Below are 25,099 nucleotides of genomic sequence, written 5' to 3'. Positions count from 1 at the left end.
GGGATGCGCGAAATTTGGAAACAACCTTACTATAACCATTACCACGCTGCGGGGAAAATGTGGTGTTCCTTAAAAGTCCTGCAGCCAGTTGGTCGGTGGCTGCTGAGGATGTGGGCGGTGTGGCGCCTGCACCTGCTGTTGCGGCTGTTGCTGCGGTTTCCCCGGTGCCGCAGGCTTGGGCACCTGTTCCGGCACAGAGCTGCCGTAAAAGCCGAAAAAGCATGCCACCGACTCGGCTTCCTGTTCGTGCGGCAGCGACACCGCCTGCGACCCACCAAACAATAGGCGCCTCAACCACTCATTTCACTCCGTCGGTCAGCTAGTCGGCCAATTCGTCAATCAGGTAGGTGGCGCAGACGCGAGAACATGCTCGGGCAAAGCCTTGGCGACGGGGCCTGGGTTACGGCTTACGGGTCCCCTAGATGACCTCGCTGTGGCAGCTCCCGATGCAATCCGTATTGCGGCCAGCAGGGCTGAGGGCCGGGGTACATGGTCCCGATTTAGGAACGTGGCCACAAAGTCACCGGAAGCGCACGCCGCGCTCGCAAGTAGACGGCCTACCCGACCCCATCCCATCTCATCCCACCCCATTCCATCCCATCCCCTGACCGCACCTGGATGGGGTAGGGTGGCGCCATCTTGCGCTCCTCGTAGGCGTCCCAGTCGAAGCCCTGCGGCGAACAACGCAGGGGACGCAGGGTCTTGGAAGGAAACCGACGGGAGAACCCACCCGCAAGCGGAAAGGCATGTCGCGTGTCGAACTTGCTGGTGGCATTAATGCCTGGCTACTGCTTCCCTGCGGCTGGCTGCTGCTGCTACTGCTGTTGCAAGCAGACGCGGCAGGCGCTGGCAGGATGCAGCCTGGAAGGAGCCCACCTGGAGCCACCAGCGGGCTCTGGGAAGTGCCAAGATGGCGCAAAAGGGCATTCAATCGCAAGACGGCCGCACGGTAATTCCATGAAGCCAGGTACCTGGAGCTAGGTACCTAGACACATATTTAAGAACACGTTACACAGAGCTCGACGCCCTCCGCCTCCTCCTCCTCACCCACAGGTCTGCGCCCACCCATCACGCTTGTAGCCACGAGGAAAGGCGACACGAGCCCTGCACATGTCCTTACCGCGAAGAAGGGATGCGCCCGAATTTCTTCCGCGCCCCCGCCCCCGCAGCCCAGGCGCCACTTGGGTTGCCGCACCAGCAACCGCCGCAGCAAGTCCTTGGCATGCGGGCTGAGGTACACGGGCAGGGGCACCTCGTACCAGGGATTGATGATGCGGACCAAGACGCGGGTCGGGTCCTCCCCCGCCGCCTCAGCCTCAGGCGGGCAAAAGGGCTTGCAGCCCGTCAACAGTACGTACAATACGGCACCGTACGACCACCTGGATTGGGAAAAGCGGGGTGGGCCAAAGGGGCGTCACACGGGATGCACAGTGTTATCGCACAAGGTTCCTGCGTGCTTCATACCGCAGCAACAACGGGGGGGGGAGGCGTCATGGCCGGGGCCAAAGCAAGCTGCGCTCTCGTCAGCGATTCTCCAATCGTGCAACTCCCAACCCCCGCCTTCAGCTGTTGCAGCATGCTCATATGCTGCTGCTTATCGCCTGATCGGCGCAGCAATGGGTCATATGCCCTGCTTCCCCAAATAGACAAGTCACGGGACGCAGAATCCCCCAATCTGAGCTGCAAATTGCTCACCAATCCACGCCAAGACCGTACGCGCCCTGACCGCTGTCTTCGCGTCGCCGCCGGCCGGGCCCTGCCTCCCCATTGCGGCCGCCGCCGCCCGCCGCCGCCCCTCCCGCCGGCCCAACCCGTCGCAGAGCACGCGACTCCACCAAGTCCTCCAGCACCTGCGCCTTGCCCTCCTTGGCCAGCTGCTCGCACTCCAGCTTGACGATCTCGGGAGCCTACAGGGCGGGATGGAACCGATGAGGGGCGAGCATGGAGTACCCGAACTGGCGGTAGGAACACGCACATTCCTTGTCCAGGTCAGGTGCAGGTGCAGCTGCGACACGGATACGGTCATAGACACACAGAGGCAGCAGGGCAACCAAGGGAGAAGCATGGCAGGCAGCTACCCGGGAGCCGCGGCAACCCCCGGATCAGAGTAACCATTAGGCAAATGCACCAGTCTCTGATTTTCCTCGCCTTGAGCTAGCGGCACAGTGCACGCTGCGCTTTCCAGGGAGTAGCTCTCCAGCAAAGTATGTGGGTCCGTATCCCGACGGCAGGATCTCTCACCATGTAGTCCAGGGTGCCGCAAGCAGACGTGGCGCGACCCGTGGGTCCATTCAGGACCTTGGCCATGCCGAAATCCGCCAGTCGGGGATAGCCGCTGTCGTCGATGAGCACGTTTCCAGGCTTCAAATCGCGATACACGATGAAATGCGAGTGCAGCTCCTGCCGGTGATCGGGAATACGGCGGGGAGACGTGAGGTTGGCTGGGCTGGGCTCGGCTTCAACTTCTTAGTTATGGGGGGGGGGAGTTCGGGTGATGAAAGGAAAGTGTCTGCGGTACGCGTGTGTGTTTTGCAAGGGGAGCTTTTCCACGCATGACCAGCTGCAAAGTGGGAATGTGCTGGGAAGTGCTTTCTAGGGGTCCGGCATCCCAGCGCGCCCAAGGCATGGCATGCAACGCCAGCGCCGCAACCTGGCCACTGACAGAGTTAGGCCCTGCGCCTCAAAGGCACATGCACATTGACTTCGTGTTGTCCAAATCTGCCGTACATGCATTCAGGCATAGGTACAGGCACACATGCCCCCATGCATGCCCACAGCCGGCCCCCTCTCGCCCTCTCGCCCACCTCCAGCGCCAGCAGGATACCCGCCGCGTAGAACCTGGCAGCCGCCTCGGGCAACCCCCGCCACGCCACCGCCGGGCCCCCCACCACCTGCGCCAGCCAGCTGCTGCGGGGCACCAGTGTCTTGCGAGCCATGGTCCGTACCAGGCGGTCCAAATCACCTCCCGAGCAAAGCTCCATCAACAGATATAGGTACTGCTCGTCCTGTCGAGGGAAGCATAGGAAACACGACGCACACACGACGCACACACAGGCTCAGATCACTGGCCGCAACACCTCCTGCCATTTCCACCTAGGCGGTGGTGTGGATGAGGCTCTACAGCAGGCTGGTCTTCCCACATGCGACTACACATTCACGGCATGCATCCCCAGCATCTTGCCGCCAAAATGGCTTCATGAACAACGACCTCGAATCTTATAGCCCGCTGTGCTCCCGTGCGCCTCAACCCAAAGCCTGGAAGCTAAAAATCCTGAATCCTAAACCTCGGCGGCTGAAACAAGCATTCGACAGCCATTTCCAACCCCTCCGACTCGCACAGCCGCATGACACAAACGTCTGCCCACTTCGTGCCTTACAAAACCCCACAAGCCCCGCCACCCCTGGCACTCAAATCTTTCACACAGACGCGGATACCTGGAATGTCCCCAGCTGTCGAACGCAGAATGATGGGCCCCGCCGCCGTCTGCACCAGCAACGGCGTAGCTCCTGCAGCTGCTGCTGGTGTGTCTGTTGATTTTGCTGCTGCAGCAGCTGCTGCTGTTGCCTTTGCTGCTGAGGAGGCGACAGACCCGGCCAACCGCGCGCCTGCTGCTTAGCCAACCACGCTGTACGAGCTGCGCCCATCGTCTGCACAGCGGCATCACCATTTCCCGCCTGGTTACGACCACGCCCCGCCGCTGCCGCAGCAGACGTGCAGAAGCGACACTGACACGGCCTCTGCGACTGGCCGCTGCCCACGACCGCGGCAGCAGCGCAGCGAGCGCTCCCGGTCCGCTGCGCCCCAGCTGTAGCGGACGACCCCGACGCCGACGACGTTAAGGAGCCAGCGGATCCCGCGCACACATGCAAACCATAGCGTGCTGCAGCACCCTCATCACCGGACGCATGCGGTCCTGTGATGCCTCCACAACGGCTGCAGACGCCGCGGCCTCGCGGCAGGTTTTCCTTCTCCTGCTGCTGCTGCTGGCCACCATCAGCAACTTCCGCGGCGGCTCTCGATGCGGCAAGCTGCTGCTCCGTCATCAACAGACGCAGGGCCTGCTGCTCCTGCATCACATGCTTGGGGCTGATGGCTGAGCGGCGCAGGCGTTTTAGGGCGTAGGAACGCTCCGTGACCGCGTCTGAGGAGGGGAGGGTGGGTGGCATGGGTGTAGGGAGGCATGAGTAAGAAAGGGCGGCAAGTGGATCATCCGGCGTGGTGAAGCCCGCACCCCAGCAGAGCGGGGCTATAGAACTGACGCGTGGATCCAGGACTGGAACAGAGGACTGCGTTGGGAAGAGTCAGGGCAGGGCAGCGGTACCTGGTGACATTGCCGGGCTCACGGCGTGGGTGCATTGAAACGGATAACCGCCCACCCCACTCCAGCAGCCCGCTTCAGCCTCCGGCGCTACCGAGTGCTAACCAACCCATTCGACCTGCTCCAGCCGCCGGCGATCTCCATCCAGTACCCACATCCCTTGGGAGAGTCCTCCTCATGCAACCATCCGAGTTCTAGCTGAGTGCCTATACTAAATGCTCCCTCATCCTGGTCCCCATCAATTCCATCGCTCACGCGCAGCTGCTCTGTGCGGTGCATAGCCCCAAACAGAAGCCGCTCACCAGTCACCAGCGTTACGAAGCCGAAGGCGCCGCGGCCCAGCACTGCCTCCTCCACAAACAGCAGGTGACCGGGCTGGGCGCAGGTGCCCTCGCCGGCAGCCGCCGCTGCCATGTGCCGGGCCCGCGGGCGGCACAGCGGCAAGCTCGCATCATCCACATGGCCCCGTGCGGTCGCCAACATGGAGCCGGTTACAGGGTCGCGAACGATGCAGCGGAGACGTAGCGTTGCTGGCCGCCGGTGCGGTAGCTGCAGGCCCATAGAGCACAATCCCACGTCCTGAGCCGGCAGCTGCAACCGTGGCTCCCCTGCATTGTCCGCTGCCCTTTGATCTGCGAGCAACCATTCCCCTCCAGCAGCGCCTGCCACCGTCGCCGCTGGCTCCACCCGGAGGCCCTTACCCTGTGCCGGAGCCTGGGGAAATGCCTGCTGCTCGCGCTGGTCATGGCTACTGCCGGTGGACAGGCTGGTGCTGGAGCCCGACCTCACCGGAGCAGAGGAGGTAGCTGCGGTAGCCGCAGCAGCTGCTGCAGCACAAGGAGCGGCCTCCACATCCGAGGAGGACTTGCAAGCTAGGCCGACACCGTTATGCAAGGTGACATCTTGGGTGCCGGGCAGCGCGGCCAAGTTGGAGAGGGAGCTGCGGCGGGAGGATGGCGGCGATACGGGAGATAGCACTCCGTCGGGGCTGGGACCCGGGGCTGCAGCCTCGGCAAGGCGGGAGAACGCGTGGGCTGTAAGCGCTTCTGCGACCGCAGGCACAGCGCCTGCAACACCAGCGGCGGCTCTCCCATCCCCTGCGCTGGTGGGGTGAGCACAGGAAGGTAGATGTATATCGACAGCCGGCGCTGCTGTGGTTGCAACAGCGGAGGGCTGCGTGCCTTTGCCCTGACGCGGGCCCCGTGCAGAGCCCTGGCACAGGCCTCTAGGGACTCCCGCCAGGGCGTCCGAGTTGGAGGCCGCGGAGCAATGCGGACAGGAAGAGCCGGTGTCTGAAGCTAGGCGCTGAGGTTGACCGAACTCCTGTTGCTGCTCGCCGTTGCGACATTTCGGTCGCAGGTCCAGCGTGGCCAAGGTGGTTTGCTGAGCCAAATCACGCTCAACCCGCCGTGCGAGGTTCTCCTGTGCGATACAAACGTTTCGGTGAGCGAAGGAGTGGGAAGGGTGGATTGGTGGATGGTGGTAACATAAAGATGAAGTAAGTGGGGAGCCGTGCGACAAGAAAGCAGCTAGCATATCCAAAACCGCAATAACTTAAGCGAACAAGGGTTCGACATTTCATTCCAGGATGCACTTGGAAACAGGTATCGCGACAGGATAGCAACAACCGTTACGCAAGCAGACGGACGACAGTCATGCGGCTGAACCGTCACCTGAAAGGCATTTACAATCGCTCTCCATGGCAACGCCGTTGTGTTGAATATGTTGGCCATCAAACCGATGAGAAAGGTATTGTTGTGCGCTCAGTTTACACCTCCCGTTGCGACCACCGACTAATACGGAAGCAACACAGCCCACCGCCACTTTATCTTAGTTCAGACGTGGGGGAGCTGCTCAATAGATCAATAACTAGGTCAAGTCGAAAACTTGGCAGTGCCATGGAGAAAATGTGTGGATGCTCCTACATTGACACAGACTCCAACACAGCCTCAGCTATCAGCTGTTTTCATGCGATGCTCAAGCCCTGTGGCCATGCCATTTTTCGCCCGTGTAACAAGAACTGCCTTCCCTGTGGCGAGAATTCAATATGCAGTGCGAAGCTTTAGATATTGTAAAGCATAAGAACGACGCCATTTAAAATGTATGCAAGACACCGAAAGCACATAAGTGCGCCATAAGGTTCACGGCTCGAACATCATCCCGCATCAACAATCACATGGCTCCGTGACATATCGCATCCCTGCACCAATTTGGCGCTTCTTTCTGCTCCACCAACTCAATCTGCGCTGATTTCCCATATTGCAACCCTCTGAGAAGTCAAGTCAGCCGTTCAAATAAAACTTTTGTTACCTTTCTCAATGACCGTCAGCCAACATCGCGGTTACTTCACCTTTGGAAATAAGCAAATATTTGATGAAGCAATTTGCTACCCGTCCCCCGCCGTAGTCCAAGTCCTCACCACAGAAGTCGTACATTTCGAAACCCCGGACCCATTAGAGCATGAGTACCCAAGCAGGATACCCAAATCTTAAATTCTTCTCTTTCCATTTATCCACGTGTCTGGATTTCAGCATCTGGTCTGGCCTCATCAGCTAGCCGCCGCTGAGTCCCGCGTCTCAAGGCCCCCAAGCCCTGTCGCTCCCTCGTACATTTTGGCCGCGCCGCCGCTCCCCAGCACCACCTCCCCTTCACTGCCACATAACCGCTCCAGAGCATTCGGATCAGTCTTGTCCTGCAAGCAAGGACACAAGAAGGCGCCGTGCGGGACCAAGTAACAACGCAGCAGCGACGCCATAGGCATGCAGGGCCCTCCCCAAGCCAGATGCAAGAAGGGAAGAGATTTTGCTGCCACCAGCACCCCGGCCCTAGGCCCCAAAACAATCCTCGGGGGTTTGAGATACCGCAGCGGGCGCAGTTAAAGCGGAGATCATCATAACCTCACCGCCCACAATGCCCCATGTCACCAACAAATTCACCGTCAGCGGCAACCCATCCCCTATGCACATCACATCACATCGCGAAGGAGCTTCCCGACCCCAGCAGACCTCCCACGCTATCCACTGAGTACCCATGACCTGCCTGCCGTGCATCCCCTCCCTACCGTACTTTCCGCTGTAAGCACGCAAGGTCGGACCTGAGCGCCACCCCCACCGTCGGCATATCCCACACACCTCAACTACCTGTCCTTTCTTCGCCTCCTTAGGCCAACTTCCCAACACACACCACTAGGGCTCTGTTCTGCCCCACTGGTCCTTTCCCGCACCTTGACCAGCTGCAGGAACTCCTCCAAGTCGCAATCCAATGACTCGTCCGACCCCTCGCCCCCACGACCACTCGCGGCGCTGCTGCAGCCAGGCACTGGCAGCACCTGCTCGTTGTACAGCAGCCGTACCAGGTGCTTGGGCCGGCCTCTGGGGTGGGGGAATGAGGGGAGGGTGCGGGGACGTACGGGCGGATGGAGGCGCCCGGCGGGGTCCGACGTCAGTTGCAAGCTGGTGGGATTTCAGTGGTGGTACCCTTGGAAGCACAATCCGGCGTCCAGGGAAGGCACAACTCGCCACCAATCATACTTCACCACCTTTTAGTGGCGAGGTTCCGAACACCCGGGACTCTCCATGACCCTAAAAACATGTTAAATCCCGTTTCCGTGGCGGCTTCGCCCCCTTGTCGACGTCTCGGCGCACACCCTTTGCCGCCCTCAGATGGCGCGGCAGTCCCCACACAAGCCAGGCGAGCACTCACAGCCGCACCCCCCTGGATGCACCTCCCACCCAGGGACCCCGGGCGCGCAACCTCCCTAACGCCGTACACATGCACTCGTCAGTCCTGTTCGCTGTAACGACTTCCAGGAAAACAGTCCTCCGTCTCTTCAAAAACCTTTGATCATGAAATTTTCACTACTCACGATAAGTTCTCAGCTTGAACTTCTTAACTTATTTCCCGGCGCCCTCACAGCCGGTTGTTCCCCTCCCCCACGCGCACCCACACACCTACACACACCTTGCAACTCCAGTTGCCAGGCACACCAACGTAAACCATTTCGTCAACACCCCCACCACCACACACCCCAGTCACCTGGGAGCTCCATCGCCCTCCCTCCTCCGGTATAGCACCAGCGCCATGTTGGCTCCGAAGGGCGCGATGCGGGCGCCCTTGAACATGCGGTAATCGTCGCAGGTGAACATGGGGTACCAGCCCTCGGGGGGCTCCACCCAGTCAGTGGGGGGGGGAGGACGGCCCTTGTAGCACACGTGGGAATCTTCACTGGCCATGCTACCGGGACTGCGGCCTCCGCCTCCGCCGCTTCCTGGAGATCCCGAGCCGGGGCCCCGCCGCCCAATGGCATTCAGGTGCTGCAGCCTGTACAACCGGTGGCAACGGGGGAAAGACGAACCACGAACGAGTGAAGCTGCTGCCAGGGCAAGAGTGTACGGGGCAACGGGGGACGGGACAGGGCGTCTGTTTGTCTGTCTGTCTATCTATCTGCCTACCTGTCTATCTGTTTCACGTGCAGGTTATTTGGTTAATGTTTGGGTTATACCTGGAGGTTTGCGTGACGTGACGTGGGTTGTGAGTCCTGTCTTGAGCCGCGACGAGGGAAACTTGTATGTGTGTGTATGTGCGGCGGCTTACCCTCCTGGCGATTCCCCCCTCTCTAAACACCAACCCCCCCTCCCCCCAACCCCCCTCCCCGGGTCACGTACCCGGTCGCCATCATGTGCAGGTCCTCCAGGGTGTCCAGCCTCCGCAGGTGCCGCTGAGCGGCTGCGGGGGACACGGAGGCCGCCAGCTGCGCCGAGGTGGCGCCAGGGGGCGGCGGGACAGGGGGCCGGAACAGCCCCAGCAAGCTAGCCAGAGGAACCAGCGTCTCGCAGTGCGCAAACAGGAACCTGCGTGTGAAGCCATGTGTGCGGGTGTGTATGTCTGTATACGTGTGTGTGTGTGTGTGTGTGTGTGGAGGGAGTGCCGGTGGTGGTTGGCGGTGGCAGTGTCCTAGGGAGGAAAGTGGTGGCGTGCTCCCTCGGTGCCCCTCGGATTTTGGAGGTGCGAACCGGAGCAAAGCACAGCGAGGCAATGAGCAGATGCAACAAGAGTTACTTCATACACAGAGATCAGAAAACAGCGACGAATGCTGTCAGCGCCCTCACCTAGCCACGGGCGCCATCGCGCCGTCCGGCGTGTGGGCCGCCGCCGCCGCCGCCTTGAGCGCCTCCGTCGCGTCGTGCAGCAGCGGTGCCGCTATTTCGTAGTTGATGGTCGCTCCGTAGCTTTGCGTCTCCAAAAGGTGGATGTCGTCCACCCACTCGAGCATCATCACCTCCTGATCAATACGGCCAGGAGGGGCGGGGGGGCGTGCAACGTCATTGTTATTGTCATGGTCGTGTGGAGGAGGTGGCGGCGGGATGGAGCGGGCAGGCCCTGATGGCAGGCCCTTATCTCCCCTCCTCCCCCCAACAGCCTGTAAGCGAGCTGCCCTGACGGCCCCGACCCCGACTCACTTCGCCCGATGACATCAAGCCAGCATGACCTGTACTAAACCGCACAAGCCTCCTCTCTCTTGCAATGCCGCCTCCGGCTCCCTACTTCCTGTCCTGGATGCCCTCTGACCAAGCTAAGCAATTTCTTGCCCGTTCACATGCCCATCTGACAGTCAGTCTGTCTATCTGTCCGTACTTTTCCCGTCCGTAGCTTGTACGGATCTGTCAGCCCCTCTGACTCCCCTCCCTCTCCCACTTGCCGCACTGCTGCCAGCCGGGACCCCTCGCTAACAGTACTCCTAACAAGCACCACATCCCCCCTCAGCCTCATCACCCACCTCCGGCTCAAACAGGCTACACGCCTGGTTGGTTATGTCGTACAGCCCCGCCTCGAGCAGGCAGAGCTGCCACAGCGCCTCCACTTCGCATGGGCTCATGTCACGAGGCAGATCCAGACGCTGCTCCAGGATGGGCACCAGGCGGGACCAATTGCCCTGGGGACGAGGCGAGGGAGAAAAAAATCCAATTGCCGCCTGGTTCATGGATAACGAGGCCAGAAATCAGAAAGATGACTGGATATGCAATATGAAAACTCAACACGGGCCAAGTGGGAAAAGAAATTTAAATTTTGACCTGAGTTATGGCAAAAACCTGGAATGCGATATTGGCTTAATGCTCCGGGTGCTGCGCGGCGGCGCAGGGCTACAGGCCCAGTGAACGTGTTCCGGTGCCGCAGCCCGGCTCCTTAGACCTCCTCTTGCCATGTTAGGGGGTCACCCACCTGCATCCAGGGGCCGATCCACTTCTCCGTGAACTCGTCATGCTGGGCGTACGCGGGACAGACCTCGAAGAAGCGCAGTAGCGGGTCGGCGTCCTTGGGGGCCATGCTGATGGCCACCGCCTGGGCCCGGGGCCAGGGTGCGGGGTGTCGGAGCGGAGTCAGGGGGTTCTGCCGCGGTCTTGAGAATGGAAAAGGACCCTGAACCGCACCGGAAACGACTTCTCTTCCTCACCCTCCTCCTCCTCCCGAAAGGGCTCCCAGGTTTTCCTTCTGCTCACACACACCCCACAACGATATCTCATATGACGGGAGGCTGTGTCAAACGGCACCGTAAGGCCCACCTGGGGTCTTCGGATCTTGGGCGAGTCCCGCAATGTCTCATCCAGCTCCTCGTGGAGAGCAGCGGCCGCCACCAGCGGGGACTTCAACCTGCCCACAGCGGGGAGGGGGGAAGGGAGGTACGGGGGCCAAGAGTTAAGGGATCCCACGGAGGCAGGGAGAGGGGGAATACTGCCCGGGAAGATTTCCAGGGAGCAAGACCTGCCGACGGGAGCTGCAGAGGAGGATTTGGGCAAAAGTCGTGGGGATCACCGTAGCCATCTCATGTACACAGGCACGTACAAACGACTACAGGCGCAACAGGGATTCATGGGAATGAACGTGCGCTCACCTGCCTCCCTGCAGGGCCACTCGCCGCGGCTGACCCGCCGGGTCGCTATTCATCACCTCGCCGCCGCTCCGCACCGCATTTGCATCCGCCGGCGCCCGAGGCGGCTCGGGGTTGACGTCGCGCGAGTCGTCCGCGAGGTCCTTGGTCCCCACGCCGGGGAAGAATCCGGACGTGAAGGCGCTGGCGCTAGCTGCCGTACGGGCAACCTGAAGGGGACGGGTGGGTAATCGACCCGCCGGGGGAAGGTGAGAAGGGGGAAATGGACCAGCTGGTACGGCAGGCAGACACGATGGACGATGCATGAAGCCCCGATATGTTACTTCGGACGTATACAGCCATGCCGTACTGGTAAGTGACAACACCAGCTATGGTGAGCGCGCATGGTACGGCACACATGCCGTCCCAGACAGCTCGCCCCTCATGTCCCCATATCCTCTCTCTCACAGAGAGAGGAGACTTCCGACCCGCTCTTCCCCCCACCCCTCCTCTTCCCCCCACCCCTTCCCTTCCCCCCTTACCCCACACACACACACCTGCGTGGACACCACAGGAAACCGCTTGGGGAGGTAGTCCTGGCTAGAGAGGGAGGGGAAGCGCTTCCGCAACCGATAGGCCAGGTTCCAAAGCTCGTCCGCCCCTGCCCGGGGGAGGGGAGGAGGGAGGCTGTGAAGAAGTTCTGACAGTGAGCGGGCAAGACGCAGCTGGATAGAGGAAGGGAGTTAGGGCCCGGAGCCCCACAGGGAGTCACATGAGGCGGGAGGGCAAAGGGTTCAACCCAAGAATTAGCTCGAAGCAGGTCCTGCGCACGCTGGGAAAGGAGTCAGATGTCTCAGTCCAAACCCCTGATGTATGAGGTCGTGATCCCCCGCTGATCTTCGCTGTTACGGACTTTGTGTTGTGCGGCCGTGAGACTGTCAAGATATCGCTGCTGTCACATTCCGCCTCCCTGGCGAGCCGCCACGCCGTCACGCAAACCAGTTCCCACTCATCCATCCCTTTCGTTGTTTTTCCCTTCCCAGAGCCTTCACCCCTTCCCGCCTACGCCGCCACTGCCGCCACACCAGTGGGGTGCAGCTCGCCGCCCATCAGAGCCACATTGGAGAAGGGCGCCGTCCAGTTGCGGATCCACGGGTGGTCGGCGGTGTTGCGGGCATCCTGAGGGGACGGGGGGTCCAGCGGTGATGGTGAAGGGGGATGTCATTCGACTTGCCGGGCGGCTTGCATCACTGGCTGAGACGTCCACTCGTTCACGGGGGAGCAGCATGGTTAGCGGTATTCCCGCCCGGGCCCACGGGCTGCGTCTCACCGCAAACAGCGCCTCAAGGCTGTTGATTTGCCGCATGCGGTCGCCAGTGGGCCACCGGGTGCCATGGCGGGCCAGCAGATAGAGATGCACCGGGTCGTAACCCTCCGGATCCGGTGCTTTGTAGACGGAAGGCGAGCTAGAAACTGCCAGGCGAAAGGCGTAGCGAGTCTGCAGGCAATGGAGCGGACTGAATGCTGGGTTTTAGGAGATAGGACTATTACCGAAGTGCGCAGCATGCCTTACCTTCGTGCCTAGGTGACGCCTGACGTCGAAACCGCGGGCTGCTAGTGAGCTGAGACAAACCACTGTCAGTATTAACAGGGGAGCAGCGGAAATGGGCCCCATTTTCAGGTCAACCGTCGACATAGCGCTTGCAAGGTAATCATGCCCAACCAGGGCTGCAAGCCGCAATATCCATCCATAACATACAGATCACTAAAAGTATCTAGATTCACTTGCCAGCATATGCGTTAGAACTGATGCTCTCTATGTACGGGGATTCGTACTCACTTGGCGCAAACCGGAAGACGGCCCCGCGTGTTCAAATAATTAACAATGAAGCGACCTATGACATTCGAATACACCAGCAATTTTCCAGGAATAACATTTGATGCTCAGCGTAGCTCTACATAATGCCAAATTCGGAACTTATGGATGGCGCATCAGAATCATGAGGCTGTGCTCCAGAAGAATAGTAGTTGTCTAAAGGTTGAATTTCACAATCTCTTTGATATAGTGTCGGGGTAAATTGAGCAGTAGAAGTTGTAGGTGTCATGAACAGCGTGTAAGCACAGACATTCCGTTTAGGATGCGTTGCACTGCAATTGGACCACTGTAAGTGCTGTACATGTGAGGTTGCTTTCTTCCTAAAGCTGAAACAGCCATAAGTAACTCGCATAGTACGTCTCGTACGTCGGCTCGCAATCATTGCCAGTGTTGGCGGTGGTATTTCTTGTTGGGGAATATTTGACTATGTTGGTCGCCATAGTTTATCGCCAATTTTTCACAGTAGCCCCTAAATGTTCGAATCAATACAAAACTGCGTTCTTTGCTGCCAACCGAACCCTATCCATGCTGTAAGGCATCCCTCTTCAGCTGAGCTGCTAGGACCTTCAGATTCCACCCCGATTATGGATCCCCTGGGCAATGTTGCATAATTTGAACCCATAAACGGCGTCAAATCGTGGCTCGTATCCCGTTACAATAGCAATCCAGTTGCGCTGCTGGCCCAGCCACTGCAGTTCTCCAGCTCCACCTCCGCCCAGGACGAGCAGGGCGCAGCAGCGGCACTCAGCAGAACCCGCCCAGCTGCTCTGACGGGGCGGGGGCCTCTTTACGCGGCGGGGGCCTCCTCGCCCGCCGGGGCAGCCGGCCGGTCGAGCTTGGTGCCCACCTCCTCCGAGTAGTCGCCGTGCACCTCCATAAGCTTCGTGATGTCAAACTTGGGCGCCTTAAGCACCTTCACCTTACGGATGAAGGTGTTCTGCAGAGCAAAGCAGCAAACCGTTAGTGAAACACGTGGTAGAGCACGTGACAATAGAGGACGCTGTTCACGGCCCCATGGACAGCAGAAAGAACTCGGGGAAACTACAGCGAACCTCATGTCCTTCACAGCGCAAGACCAAGCGTGCGCGCGTCAAGGGTATCGGAATGACCGCAAGCCTTGGTGTGCCGAGGAAATGCAGACCACAGCGACCATATGGCCACCCAACGAATCGCCTAATGCAAGGTCCCAAACGACAAGAGGAAACTATTGTTTTAAAACCCACCTGAAGGGGGTAGATACCCTGGCACGACTTCTCAATGTCCTTGCCGATAGCCTCCGGGATGAACTTAGCCACGAGGTCCTTCAGGTCGCAGCTGGTCGCCTCGCGGGTGATGATCTCCGTCATCTTCTTGCGGATTTGGCGGATCTACGAGGGGGGAAGGACGAATCATATAGGGCGACGGCTAGATTCGTGGGTTCCAAATTTCCAATTCCATAATTGCCCAACATGGTAGGCTTCCTCTATGTGTCTATCGTGTTTATGCATGGTCCATACTACATATGGAACAGCAAGGATCACAAATCCATCCTTGGGACGCCAACACACCCCACTCCTTTTCAGCCGCGCATCCGAACGGAATGCATGTAATTCGGCTTGAAGTTAAGCTTGAGGGCGCCTTTGATGGCCAACGGCAGGGTGAACCCATTTCAACGTACAGGTGGTATGCCTCTGTTGACACGAGACCGCGGAACCATTGCATCGCCCATTGCAGCAATACTGTCGTGGCCTAGCTTCCCAAGATGGCACGCCGACTGGTTTACGGAACGCAGGTACCCGTTCGGTCATAAGCAATTGCTGCCACATCAAAGGAAATGCCATCCCAGCCACCTCACAACCCCGCTTATCCGGACTGCACGAATCCGTTTGAACGTTTGATAAACAGTTTGGAAAACCCGCGCCGGTCCAAAGACCGATTACGAAGGGCTGCGGATCACAGCATATCAGGTCCCAAACAACATCACCGTGCTTATTGGCTATTTCCAGATTCCATGTAGGTGGACCAGGTGAATAAACCAGGCCGGAGCTTCCTAGACATTCTCGAGTCGGAATGGCACGGATCGTGCCTCGTACGCCCATGCATGTGAATTAAGATTGCGTGCACGTTTCCCCGAACCAATGCCCGTCCCTTCCGAGCCAAAACCCTATCTGCGGGCGTACCTGCGCGCTCTGGGCGTAGCAAGTACGCTTAATTTGGCCCTGGCGCTTCTTGGTGAACGAGATGCAGAACACGCGGAGGGTGTAACCGTCTGTGGTCTTGACGTCCACGTGCGCCTCAATCAGCGTCTGCCACTTGCGGACCAGCGAGCGGAGCTTGTCCGTCGTGAAGTCCATACCCTGTGAGTGGCAGCACCACAGCACCCAGATTAACACACCTAATAAAAAAACTGGGTCCGAAACCTGTCGTAACCCCCTCACGTTGCTATGGGAATACTCGCTTCCAGAGTACCCGTTCCCAAACGCCAGCCTAGGAGGAAACCCTGCTATGCAGCAGGCCGTAACAACACAAATATGTTGTCCTCGACAGCCTCCGGCTGGGATATCAGATGATAGCCTACTGATGCTGGAATCCCACACTGGGGGTCTACTGCTGTAGCGCGCCCTGTCCGCAAGCCCCAGCTCCAGCTGCTGCAGGTCCTTCTACAGCATCCTCGGCGCAGCCGAGCTGCTGCATTGGCATGACTTATCCGTACTTGTATCAGCAAGCGAGTGTAGGCACCGATGGTGCCGAGAGCTGCTTGCCTCCAGCAGCTGCTGCACCTCGCCCCGATGCAAGCCCAGTTATAAGCGCGTCCAAAGATAAACTATTGCTCGCAACAGCTGCTTTGGATTGGTGTTCTTCAACGGCGCCGCCGTGCACCCTGGTCCCTTGCGTGGGGCACATTCAGGGCCAAGATATGTTATCAGCCCGTAAACTCACCCAGAAGTTAGTGAGGCAGTTGCGGCCCTGCACGTCCTCAACGCGCAGGCGCATCTTGCGGAAAGCATCGTCCTCATTCTGCAAATCCGATGAATAATTAAATGTTATCAGACCTGGACATAATCTTCTGTTCATAGGTGTTTTAAAACAAGCATTTTCTGCGTTTGTGCGGGTAGGCCGCCGTCATCACCTTCTGCAGGTCGGCTAGGGAGACCTCGAACACGCGGCCCTTCAGCGCCTCAGACGCAATCTGCAAAGAAATTTGTATTTGTTGGCCAAGCAGAGCATAAGTCGCTAATGACATCCCTGCGCCGCCCCATGGCTGACCTTGGTACCCTGAGTCCTGGTCACCAAGGTCTTGCCCACATTGCGGACCGTGAAAACGGTGGGAGCCTTGATGTCATACCAGTCCTTCTTGGCGAAGGGGTCCGAGCTGCGCCGCGGCGGGAAACGACGTGAGAGTGGGCCTGAGCCTGGCGCGCTACATGGCGTACTTACGCCTTCTTCTTGCCTCCCTTCTTCCCCTTGCTGATGCGCTTGTTTTTGCCGACAGCCATGGTTGCTGCGGTCGTCAACAAGCAAGCTGCTGACCAAAAGAGGGAGCCAGTGTATGCAAACGACCTGTAACATCATGCCGAAAATTGGTTGGCTCCAGGAGAGCGGCTGCAACGGTCATATTTGCGCCCTGTTACATGTATCTTCGTTATGTTTAAAATGATAATCTCATTGCTAGTATTTCTTGCATGCTATAAACAAAAAGAAATTGCTGTCGGCCAGTGGAAAAGCTCCCCCCTATGGAATAAAGTTCTGGAGTTGCAAAACAATGTATTTTCAGGGCGGATCTTTCGTCCTGTATTAAGGCAAAGCGCTGGACAAGCCTATCGTTTTTCTGCTTTACGCCGGCGTGTAGAACAGCGTCGCCTTTTGCCTCTAAACCTTATGCCGCACGTTCACGGCAGGGATTGGCGATAGCCACTTAGCAAAGGATTCAGTGTATAGAGAAAATAATGCCCGCTGTGCCGTAACTAGCTTGCATCGGCATCTTGTGATTTCCTTGGTGCCGCGGAGGACGTTTGCGAGCAGCGGTCCTTAGCGGGCTGTTTCAGCGCAGACGGAGCACCGTATGGCCTCATGGCGCTAAGGATAGCACTTCTATGGATGCCCGTACGGTACCGTTGTTTGTAACTGTTTGTAGGCTGTGCCGCGTTCCGATGCGCCGCCCCAACCCCGTACCATGTGCTTGGCTGTGACTTATACACGGGATTACACACAGTGATACAGCAAATGGTGCCTAAACCTTTGTGCTTCGACGGACTTGACATGACGCAAAGCACGCATTGGGCTGCTTATCTGCAGTCGGAGCTTTCAGCCATCCTGAGCAACGGGCTTTAAGCACAGGCAAAGGCTAAGTTGCTCTCCTGCCTGGGTAAAGAGGATAGGTGTTGTACCCTGGAAGGGCTAAGCTACCTTTCAGATATGTGCGCGAAATGACCTTAAATCTATGGTATGCAGTTTTACTTGGAAAAGGGGGCCCCCAACCTTGGCTGCAGGTCGATACGGTCACAGGAAGGGAAGCCTTTTCGGTACGACAATGCAGAATCACCGCAGGCTTCGCAGGAGTCACGAAAGTAGCACGCAGTACATGTCAGGCCAACTGGTATACGCAGGCCCTCGTAAACACAGTGAACTACGTGCCCAGCTACCCCAAGCTCGCATCTAGTTCGTCGCCTGAAAGGTTTCCTTCGCGTGCGTTCTGTTTCCCTGTCCGAGTGTAGGAGGACACTGCGACGCGATGAACCCCACCGCAATATCCCGCCCTCGGGATGTCACACATCCTAGGAACCATGGCCTTATTTACGGTCGCGAGACACTCTTCCCCCTCCTGACCAGATATGCCGCTGGGCGCTGGCCTGAAATTACACCTCTATGCAGCATCGCATGTGTGTCGGGAAGGCTGCTTTGTCACGCCAAATAATCTGGTTTGTTACGATGTTAATGGCTTCGTTCTCAGATTGCCCCACAGTGCGCATGGGCATCGGCTAGTAAGCCAACGGCATCTGGCTTTTGTTGACCTTAACGAAGCGTCACACAGGTCAGGGCACATAGGGCAGGTCAGGATCGGCAGGGTATTTCAAACTTCGCCAGACTGCGAACTCGCGCGTAACGGCAGGCTGCAGCCCATGGAGCGCCGCCGGTTAATTGCGGCACTCATCGGGTTCTTGTTTTGAGAGTGGTAGGTTTCAGTTGCGTGTCAACCGTTCGTTTGCGGCTGCCAGGGTTTGTATGCTCTATTCGTCACGGGCAGGTACGGGTAGGTACGGGCACTTCGTCACGTGGATTAAAACTTGCCACGTGGATTCAATCTTGCCTTGTTTGCCACGATGCCCACGGGAGCAAACGGCAGCCAGTCTGACCGTGAATTATGGTAGCAAAACGTGCGAGATTATTCCTTGTCCTTGTGGGAATTTTGGAGTTTTGATGATATTTCCAAAACGACAAGTACAATTGTCATAAGAATGGTTATTGAGCACAGGACACAACAATCATGTTGGCCGTTGCTCTGGTTGAGCTGCCTTCGGAGCGGATCCGCCGGTGCCACAGGTCCATGCAAAGCAAATAGTTCCATAGATCTTGCGATGAGACATTTTATTGCTTATAGATTACTCGCTTCGTCATTATAATACTTATTTAATTTTCACAATGCAACTCCGCAACATGGGAAGCGCTACCGCGCTCAGTCGCGGCCGCGTCACTGTCACGCCGGTGAAATGCGTGGCCCGTCCGCAACAGAAGACGAAAATTGCGAATGGAGAGGTCAAGCTGATGTCCTCTGCGGTGCCACGTAAGTGGAATTATGAAAACTTGTTAATGCCAGTTTTGATGCTGATTGGCCCGATGTTCACTTCCGCCACAGTCTTCAGTGTTGCAGCCGTGGATGCCATCTATCAATATCTTAAGCCTCAGGCAGAATACTTTAACACTCTCAATATTCCTGAGGTACGGGGTCACGTTGCGCTGTGGCAACTCGGAACCAAGAAACACTCTCAACCTCTTTCTCGCCCTCCCCGCCGCTTCCTAACGGACGCAGGCCATTGTGCACTGGGGTCATCCGGGCAATATGGCCGTGGTGCTATTTGCGATGGGTGGCTACGGCGCCGCGTATCTGGGCTGGCAAATCCGGACGTCAACCGACGGGGTGAGCAACTGGCAATGCCTCAATCCTCGGTGTCCCTTCTGCCTCGCTACATGCAGCGGCAATTTAACGTGTCAGTTAACTGAATGCGTTAACTTTCTGCACGCCCTGCAGGAGGTAGTGGCGAGGGCTAAGGAAGCGCACCCTAAGGTACGGCGCGCCTTGGCGTGCGCCGTAATTGGTTGTTATCGTAAGCCTGGAAGGCGGTTCAGTTTCCATTCCGCGATACTCGCGTCATATTGCAATTTACTAGTGCGTTAGGCTAATGGATATGGCGTTCGGCATTCCTGACTGGCCGCCGAAGATGGAAATCCGACCTATGTACATTTCATTGCGTTAGCCTGTGCCTTCTGCTGTCTAGCCCCTGCTAACGGCTGCCGCCGGGCCCTCGGAGTCCCGAGGCACCCCCTGTCGCCCTAGCTGACCTTGCCTTACCCTTCGTTGGCCGGTTCGTGTCCTGGCAGCTCGCCGCAGGCATGTTCTTCTTCTTCACCCTGGGGGCCTTGGGAGGGATGCTGTCCCTACTCATGCAGGGCAAGCCCATCTTTGAGAGGTACGGCGCTGTCCTGCTGCGGATCACCCGGGGGTGGCCTAACTAGGCATAGGCTGGTGCCTGATGCGGTGTATGCATGATGACACCATGACTTGGAGCTGGGAGCAACTGTGTCAAGCTGAAACCAGAGTTGAACCCGTTTGTTTATCTGCCCTTGTGAGCTACTTCGGCTCATGTATTCTCCAACCTCAACAAGCGGTCCCACGTGGCCAACCAAACCCCCCTCGCAGCCCCCACGTATGGACGGGTCTGGTGGGACTGGGCCTCCTGGGCTTCCAGTCGTTGCTGCCGCTTGCCTTTGCGAGTGGTACCGGGGAGGCCCGCACTGCGGTACGTGTTCTGGGAGTTCGTGATGGGCAGGAGGGGAGCTTCTCAGTGATGCCGCTGCAGCCGGATTTGGGACCGTCGTCACGTCATTCCCATTGTCGTTCGTAGACGAACAACAATAGAATTGTGTCACCATGTGCCGTAAAGGTCCAAACGTGGCTACGGCATATGCGTCATGATACCCGGGGTGTGGCCCCAGCTGCTGCCAGCATGCAACTCGTCATGCATATCATTGCATTTTGCATAGGAAACTCCGCCTCCGTCGCACGCTGCTCTTATTATTGCCTGACAGCCCGCGTTCTGGTATGCTTAGCCTATCGTTCCGTGCCCGTGAGCTTCCCGCCGTTACTACTTGTCACTACCGCCGCCTACTTCGTTACCGCAGCACGCTTACCTGGGTTCTGCCATCATGGCGCTATTCCTGGTGCATGCGGCGCTGGGCCTTCAACTCGGTCTCAGCTTCTGAAGGACAAATAATAACCGCCCTTAACCGCTACGGAGGATGGTCAGTGCGAAAGCTCTGTTTGCCGGGTATTGCTATGGGTTCCTTTCCTGCATGCACATTGATATGCTGGCCTGGTTATATTACCGCATATTGCGGTTCTGAGGGTTGATAGCACAAGGCAAGCAGTTCGCACAGTCCGTGATTGTGGCGATGTGATGTGTTGTCGGGTACTATCACTCCTTATATAGAAACTACCGAGAGCTGAGAGATATTGCGATCGGCTGTATTATGGTGCTCGGGATTGTAAATTTTTAACTGAGTGGGTTTTCACTATCAACTTAGGTTAGGACAGCGAGTGTGCGTAATCGATATACCTCTTCCAAGCAAAACGATTAACGAACCTCGCGGAAACGCTTCCTACGGCTTGTGCAGCTGCTACAGAACGTGTATTTTTGCCTAAAACAAATAACACCATCAAGCATGCATCCTAGTCAATAATGTACTGGATATGACAGCCTAACTATGCTACGAAAATTCCTCATGGCCACGTTTGTACGATGCAACCTTAACTTCCCTTGCCAGTTCAGTCGTTACATTGAACTACAAACATACACACACATTTCACCATCCTACAGACATTATCAAATTGAAGGCAGATCGCTCACCTACAATAATCAACAAAAAGATAGCATTAGCGTTACAGAAGAATGCACTAGCATGCCAGCCCGTACCCTGTAATATAGGTATAACCCCTGAACCTCCCAGCACTCCGCTGCCGCAACCTGTTATAATGCTTGCAAGATACTATGCAAGACGTTTCCCAACCGTACCAAAATATCCACATTCTCCTGCGTCATCCCACATCATCCCACATCCCTCAAGGCCAAATCCCCAACACCGCCCCACCTCATCCTATCCAATCCCGATGACACGCACAATCATCCTCATGCTCACAAGGCGCTGCTGGCCGCCGCAGCGAGCTGGTTCACGTGGCCAATCGCCAGTCCCGTCGTGAGCAGTCCAAACACCAGGAATGGCTGCGCACTGGCCTGGTACTTGACATCGTTTGCGATGGGATCAGGAATGAAGTACTTTGCTTGAAAGTACATCTGCAAACAGACATGCAAACAAGCATCCTTAGCACAAATCATCCACTCAAGCAGCAACTACAAACAATCTTAATGCATGCCCCGATGATCCCAGACCAGAAAACCATGGCATAGACCCACAAAATCATGACGAGTACTTCAACCCCTGCACCGCGCATCTGTTCTCCTCTGTTCACATGGCTCCTCCCAAACTCCTTCCCACCGGCTCCCGCACCTGTGGGAGGATGAGCCCCAGCAGCACACCCGCGTACGTGTACTGGTGCAGACCAAAGGCCAGGTAAGCTGCCACACCCAGCTGCGTTACGTCAATGGTGGAGACGCAAATCCACTTGGCGGTGTCGACCCCAAATGCGACTGGCAGCGACTGCAGGCCCATCTTCCTAAAAATCAACAACAGGGCGAAGAACTCAACCGTGGTGATCACATCCAGAGCTCTCAATTAGAATTCCGATGGCCGTCCGGAACAGCTTCCCGCGGTGCTCAGTCCGCCATGCAATATGGGCGAGCGCGCGATTTTATCCCACGGCGAAGTTTGCTATGCTGGGCATGGACGCCGCACACGACCAGAGCACATTAACCTAGCGCCGCAGTGGGCCCTATGTATTTTAAAAGCCATGTTTCCTAACCATGCGGGTTCTTCTGCTGGCGGCATTCCGTCATTACTATTGATTGGTGCTGCTCGCTACGGCACCCAGAGCCATCCCCATGCCTAACCGTAAACTCGGCATTCCATATCTTCCCCTGGCCCAGCTCCGTACCTGTCACCCTCAATGCTTTTAAAGTCATTGACAATGGCGATGCCGAGACCCGCCAAAGAGTAGGCCACCGTCAGGGCCATCACGTCCAGTGTCAGGGTGCCAAACAAGGCCTGGAAGGAACCGACAAGGTCGGGGAAGGCAGTGGACCAAATGGAGCACTGCTTTGCCAAGCTGTCCGGTTCCAAAAAGACAGTGGCTACTCCCATGCCAAGAGCTAATGCTGTCATTTGGTAGAGATCCCGACATTGCCGAAGAGCAGATTGTCCACATATCGAGACGTTATAGCTCAGTGGAGCGACTAATAGCCGCGTTCGTTTCGGGCGACTGGACGCGGACCTCCCATGAACTGAAGTCACGCACCGAAGCAGGAACACTTGTGTATCGGCGTGACGGCAGCAGCGCCCCTCCCATTTAGGTGCTGCAGCTGCCCAAGTATTTCGAATGCCTTTACAGGACGCTTATTCAGACAACTCTCTTATTCGTCATTACACAAACCAAACCCATCCTCGCCACCTCCCCCAATCCGCCTACCTGGCCGGCCCACCAGGGGAGGGCAATGTATGACGAGCCCAGTGCATAGTTCCCCGCCCAGCCGCTCTGCTTAAGCTTCAATGGTGGAGCAGAGTAGATATAAGAGATGAAGGAACCAAAGATGGCCAGGTACAGCAGTGTCGGCTGTTCATGTCCTGCCCACGTATCCAGGCCGTAGGAGATGCCCAGTCCGCCCAACAAGAGCACCCAGATTTGGATAATCACATCACTCTCAGAGATGCGGCCTGTGGCATCGTTGGTTCAGGCAATGTCACGGCACGCGAATGTCAGGGGCATTGACTGCAGGTGAAGCCCGTTACAGGCTAAGGTCCTTAAGGGAGCCTTGTGTCGCACATTCGTCTGGATAGCATGCTGAGTGGATTGAAGTAAGCAGTTTGCGGACCGTATGCGGACCGTATGCATGGGCGGTCAATCAGGCGCGAGCACGTTTTGAGATGCTGGAGTCACATCCGATTCCGGTGCGTTACCTACTGGCACCAGAGCGGGATGTGCAAGTGACAGCGTGGAAAGGTGTCCGATAGAAACCTATAGGATGGAGCCACACAAGCCACTTCCCAGAACCTGAGGTCTTACAGACACTCGCGTTTCGATGTTCGCTGTCGCGTGCAGCCTAAGCACACCACCCACCTGAGGGAATAGGACGATAGGGCTCATTGATGGCGTCAATCTCCCGATCATACCAGTCGTTTATTGTCTGGGTGTAGCCCGTCAGGAAGGGCCCAGACATCATCATGCATGTAAGCAACTTTGCGATATCAGTAGGATCATTCCACTGGTAATTCCCAGAAGCAGCAGCCCCGCAAGCGACACCTGCACGTGGAGCGCCCAATATCGTGGTCACGCAAGCTAGGACAACCCAAAACATTCAGTGCGGACCCTGTGGCACTTACCCCAGATTAACGGAATCCATGTGACGGGCTTCGTCAATTGCACGCGGATCTTCCAGATATCCGTCTCCAGCGCTGCACCCTTCATACCAAGGAGCTGGCGCGCCGCGCTGTCAGAGTTCTTCTTCTCCTCGGTCGCTTGCTGGTTAACGGCCTTAAGGGCCACACGTCCTATCGATATAAATGCGGACAAGCGGCGCAGCGTTACAATAGCGTTTCAATCCGTTTCCGAGGTCACACCATAAGTCGCGCAAATGAACCAAATAGTTTGCTTACCAAGGGATGGACGATAGCACACCGATCCAAACGGTCGCGACGATACAGCCCGCGCGGACTTCGCCGCCACAGAGCGAACATGATGGCGATGGGAGCATTGGAGAGCTTGCATTTTTGAGCAAGCAACTTGCAAAATCTTATCCTGGTAGACCTAAAGGATAAAGAATTTAACTCCAGTTTTGTAGTAATAAAAGTTACAGTTTTACTGGCAACTTTGGTGAGTACGGTCTAGTACGACAACAGATGAGATGGACTCCGTTTCGACGCATGCTTCTTTGGACTCCATCAAAATGATGTTTGCAGCGCACGGGAAATCAAACGCTTAACTTTGTTGGACGAAAGGAACCGGGTTTTATGCTTTGGTACCTTAATACTGCTTTAAGACTCGCCTGGCCCCTGAGGCTTCTCGCACTAAGAACAGCGTTGCCTCCTCCGTGCACTCGCTGGAACAACTTCCAACTGTATTTCCCTAAATGCTCGAACAGAGCATAAGGGTGCCATGTTTTTTCGCTTTCCCATACACACCCTTGCGGCCTTTCATGCCTTGACCTCACCTTTTGCCTGGGTGCTGTTTTCGCTGCACACGTGTGCCTTGGCCTCGGTTCGCAGCAAACTAACAGGCTGTGTCTCTCGATCGGCCAGGCAGCTGCCATACGTTGTGTCATGGCACAGGACAGTTGCCAACCCCGGCGCGGGATGGCCCAAGCCGCGATGCCATGGGAATCTGGGCATGGCGCGTTTTGGCCGCTGGCCGGCGGCGAGGATAGAATTAAGCGCGGAGACGACACGCTTCAGCCGGCGGTTTCTCACTGAACTGCGTTACCTTCATCCCTTTTCCCACTTTAACTTTAAGTTTTGGGGACGACTGCGTTACATTTGGGTTGGCATTGGTAAGGCCGGTATCTTGGCTTGCCATACTGCAGCGGACTCCAAAGTACGCGTATTGCTGACAGTAGCAATGCCTTGCACATCATCAGGAGTTGGCGAGGCCTAAGGCGTGAAAACCACGGCTGTAATACA

The 25,099-nt window shown here is 57.1% G+C and overlaps 4 protein-coding genes across 4 annotated transcripts; 1 reads left to right on the top strand and 3 right to left on the bottom strand.

Annotated features, from left to right (window-relative positions):
- Positions 1 to 69: 69 nt before the first annotated feature.
- Positions 70 to 12,859, bottom strand: VOLCADRAFT_104207 (uncharacterized protein; the record flags this gene model as incomplete). Its single annotated transcript, XM_002949090.1, has 23 exons — positions 70 to 264; positions 615 to 671; positions 1,121 to 1,379; positions 1,696 to 1,907; positions 1,976 to 2,005; positions 2,242 to 2,400; positions 2,805 to 3,005; positions 3,760 to 4,142; positions 4,261 to 4,287; positions 4,622 to 5,741; positions 6,961 to 7,011; positions 7,543 to 7,690; positions 8,355 to 8,639; positions 8,984 to 9,169; positions 9,428 to 9,600; positions 10,096 to 10,251; positions 10,539 to 10,658; positions 10,880 to 10,967; positions 11,209 to 11,414; positions 11,742 to 11,845; positions 12,270 to 12,363; positions 12,515 to 12,682; positions 12,758 to 12,859. 23 exons carry the CDS (start codon positions 12,857 to 12,859, stop codon positions 70 to 72), a joined length of 4,524 nt encoding a protein of 1,507 aa, XP_002949136.1.
- A 791-nt stretch (positions 12,860 to 13,650) lies between these two features.
- Positions 13,651 to 16,679, bottom strand: rps3A (component of cytosolic 80S ribosome and 40S small subunit). Its single transcript, XM_002949089.1, has 7 exons — positions 16,478 to 16,679; positions 16,307 to 16,412; positions 16,170 to 16,229; positions 15,980 to 16,057; positions 15,220 to 15,396; positions 14,284 to 14,427; positions 13,651 to 13,997 (listed from the first exon to the last, which is right to left on the bottom strand). Exons 1-7 carry the CDS (start codon positions 16,534 to 16,536, stop codon positions 13,848 to 13,850), a joined length of 774 nt encoding a protein of 257 aa, XP_002949135.1. The 5' UTR covers positions 16,537 to 16,679; the 3' UTR covers positions 13,651 to 13,847.
- A 2,000-nt stretch (positions 16,680 to 18,679) lies between these two features.
- VOLCADRAFT_89542 (uncharacterized protein) lies at positions 18,680 to 20,518 on the top strand (the record flags this gene model as incomplete). The annotated part of the gene is made up of 7 exons (XM_002949221.1): positions 18,680 to 18,821; positions 18,894 to 18,976; positions 19,068 to 19,175; positions 19,287 to 19,322; positions 19,637 to 19,725; positions 19,956 to 20,055; positions 20,438 to 20,518. The coding sequence occupies 7 exons, from the start codon at positions 18,680 to 18,682 to the stop codon at positions 20,516 to 20,518; spliced, it is 639 nt and encodes a 212-aa protein (XP_002949267.1).
- Positions 20,519 to 21,070: 552 nt separating this feature from the next.
- On the bottom strand, positions 21,071 to 24,225 carry VOLCADRAFT_80530 (uncharacterized protein). The gene is made up of 7 exons (XM_002949088.1): positions 24,080 to 24,225; positions 23,807 to 23,974; positions 23,544 to 23,726; positions 22,896 to 23,140; positions 22,365 to 22,474; positions 21,821 to 21,986; positions 21,071 to 21,606 (listed from the first exon to the last, which is right to left on the bottom strand). Exons 1-7 carry the CDS (start codon positions 24,189 to 24,191, stop codon positions 21,448 to 21,450), a joined length of 1,143 nt encoding a protein of 380 aa, XP_002949134.1. The 5' UTR covers positions 24,192 to 24,225; the 3' UTR covers positions 21,071 to 21,447.
- Positions 24,226 to 25,099: the final 874 nt, after the last annotated feature.

The sequence above is a fragment of the Volvox carteri genome (genome assembly GCF_000143455.1).
Source record: "Volvox carteri f. nagariensis unplaced genomic scaffold VOLCAscaffold_13, whole genome shotgun sequence".
Taxonomy (NCBI): Eukaryota; Viridiplantae; Chlorophyta; class Chlorophyceae; order Chlamydomonadales; family Volvocaceae; genus Volvox; species Volvox carteri.
This window is presented reverse-complemented; position numbering and strand designations above follow the sequence as displayed.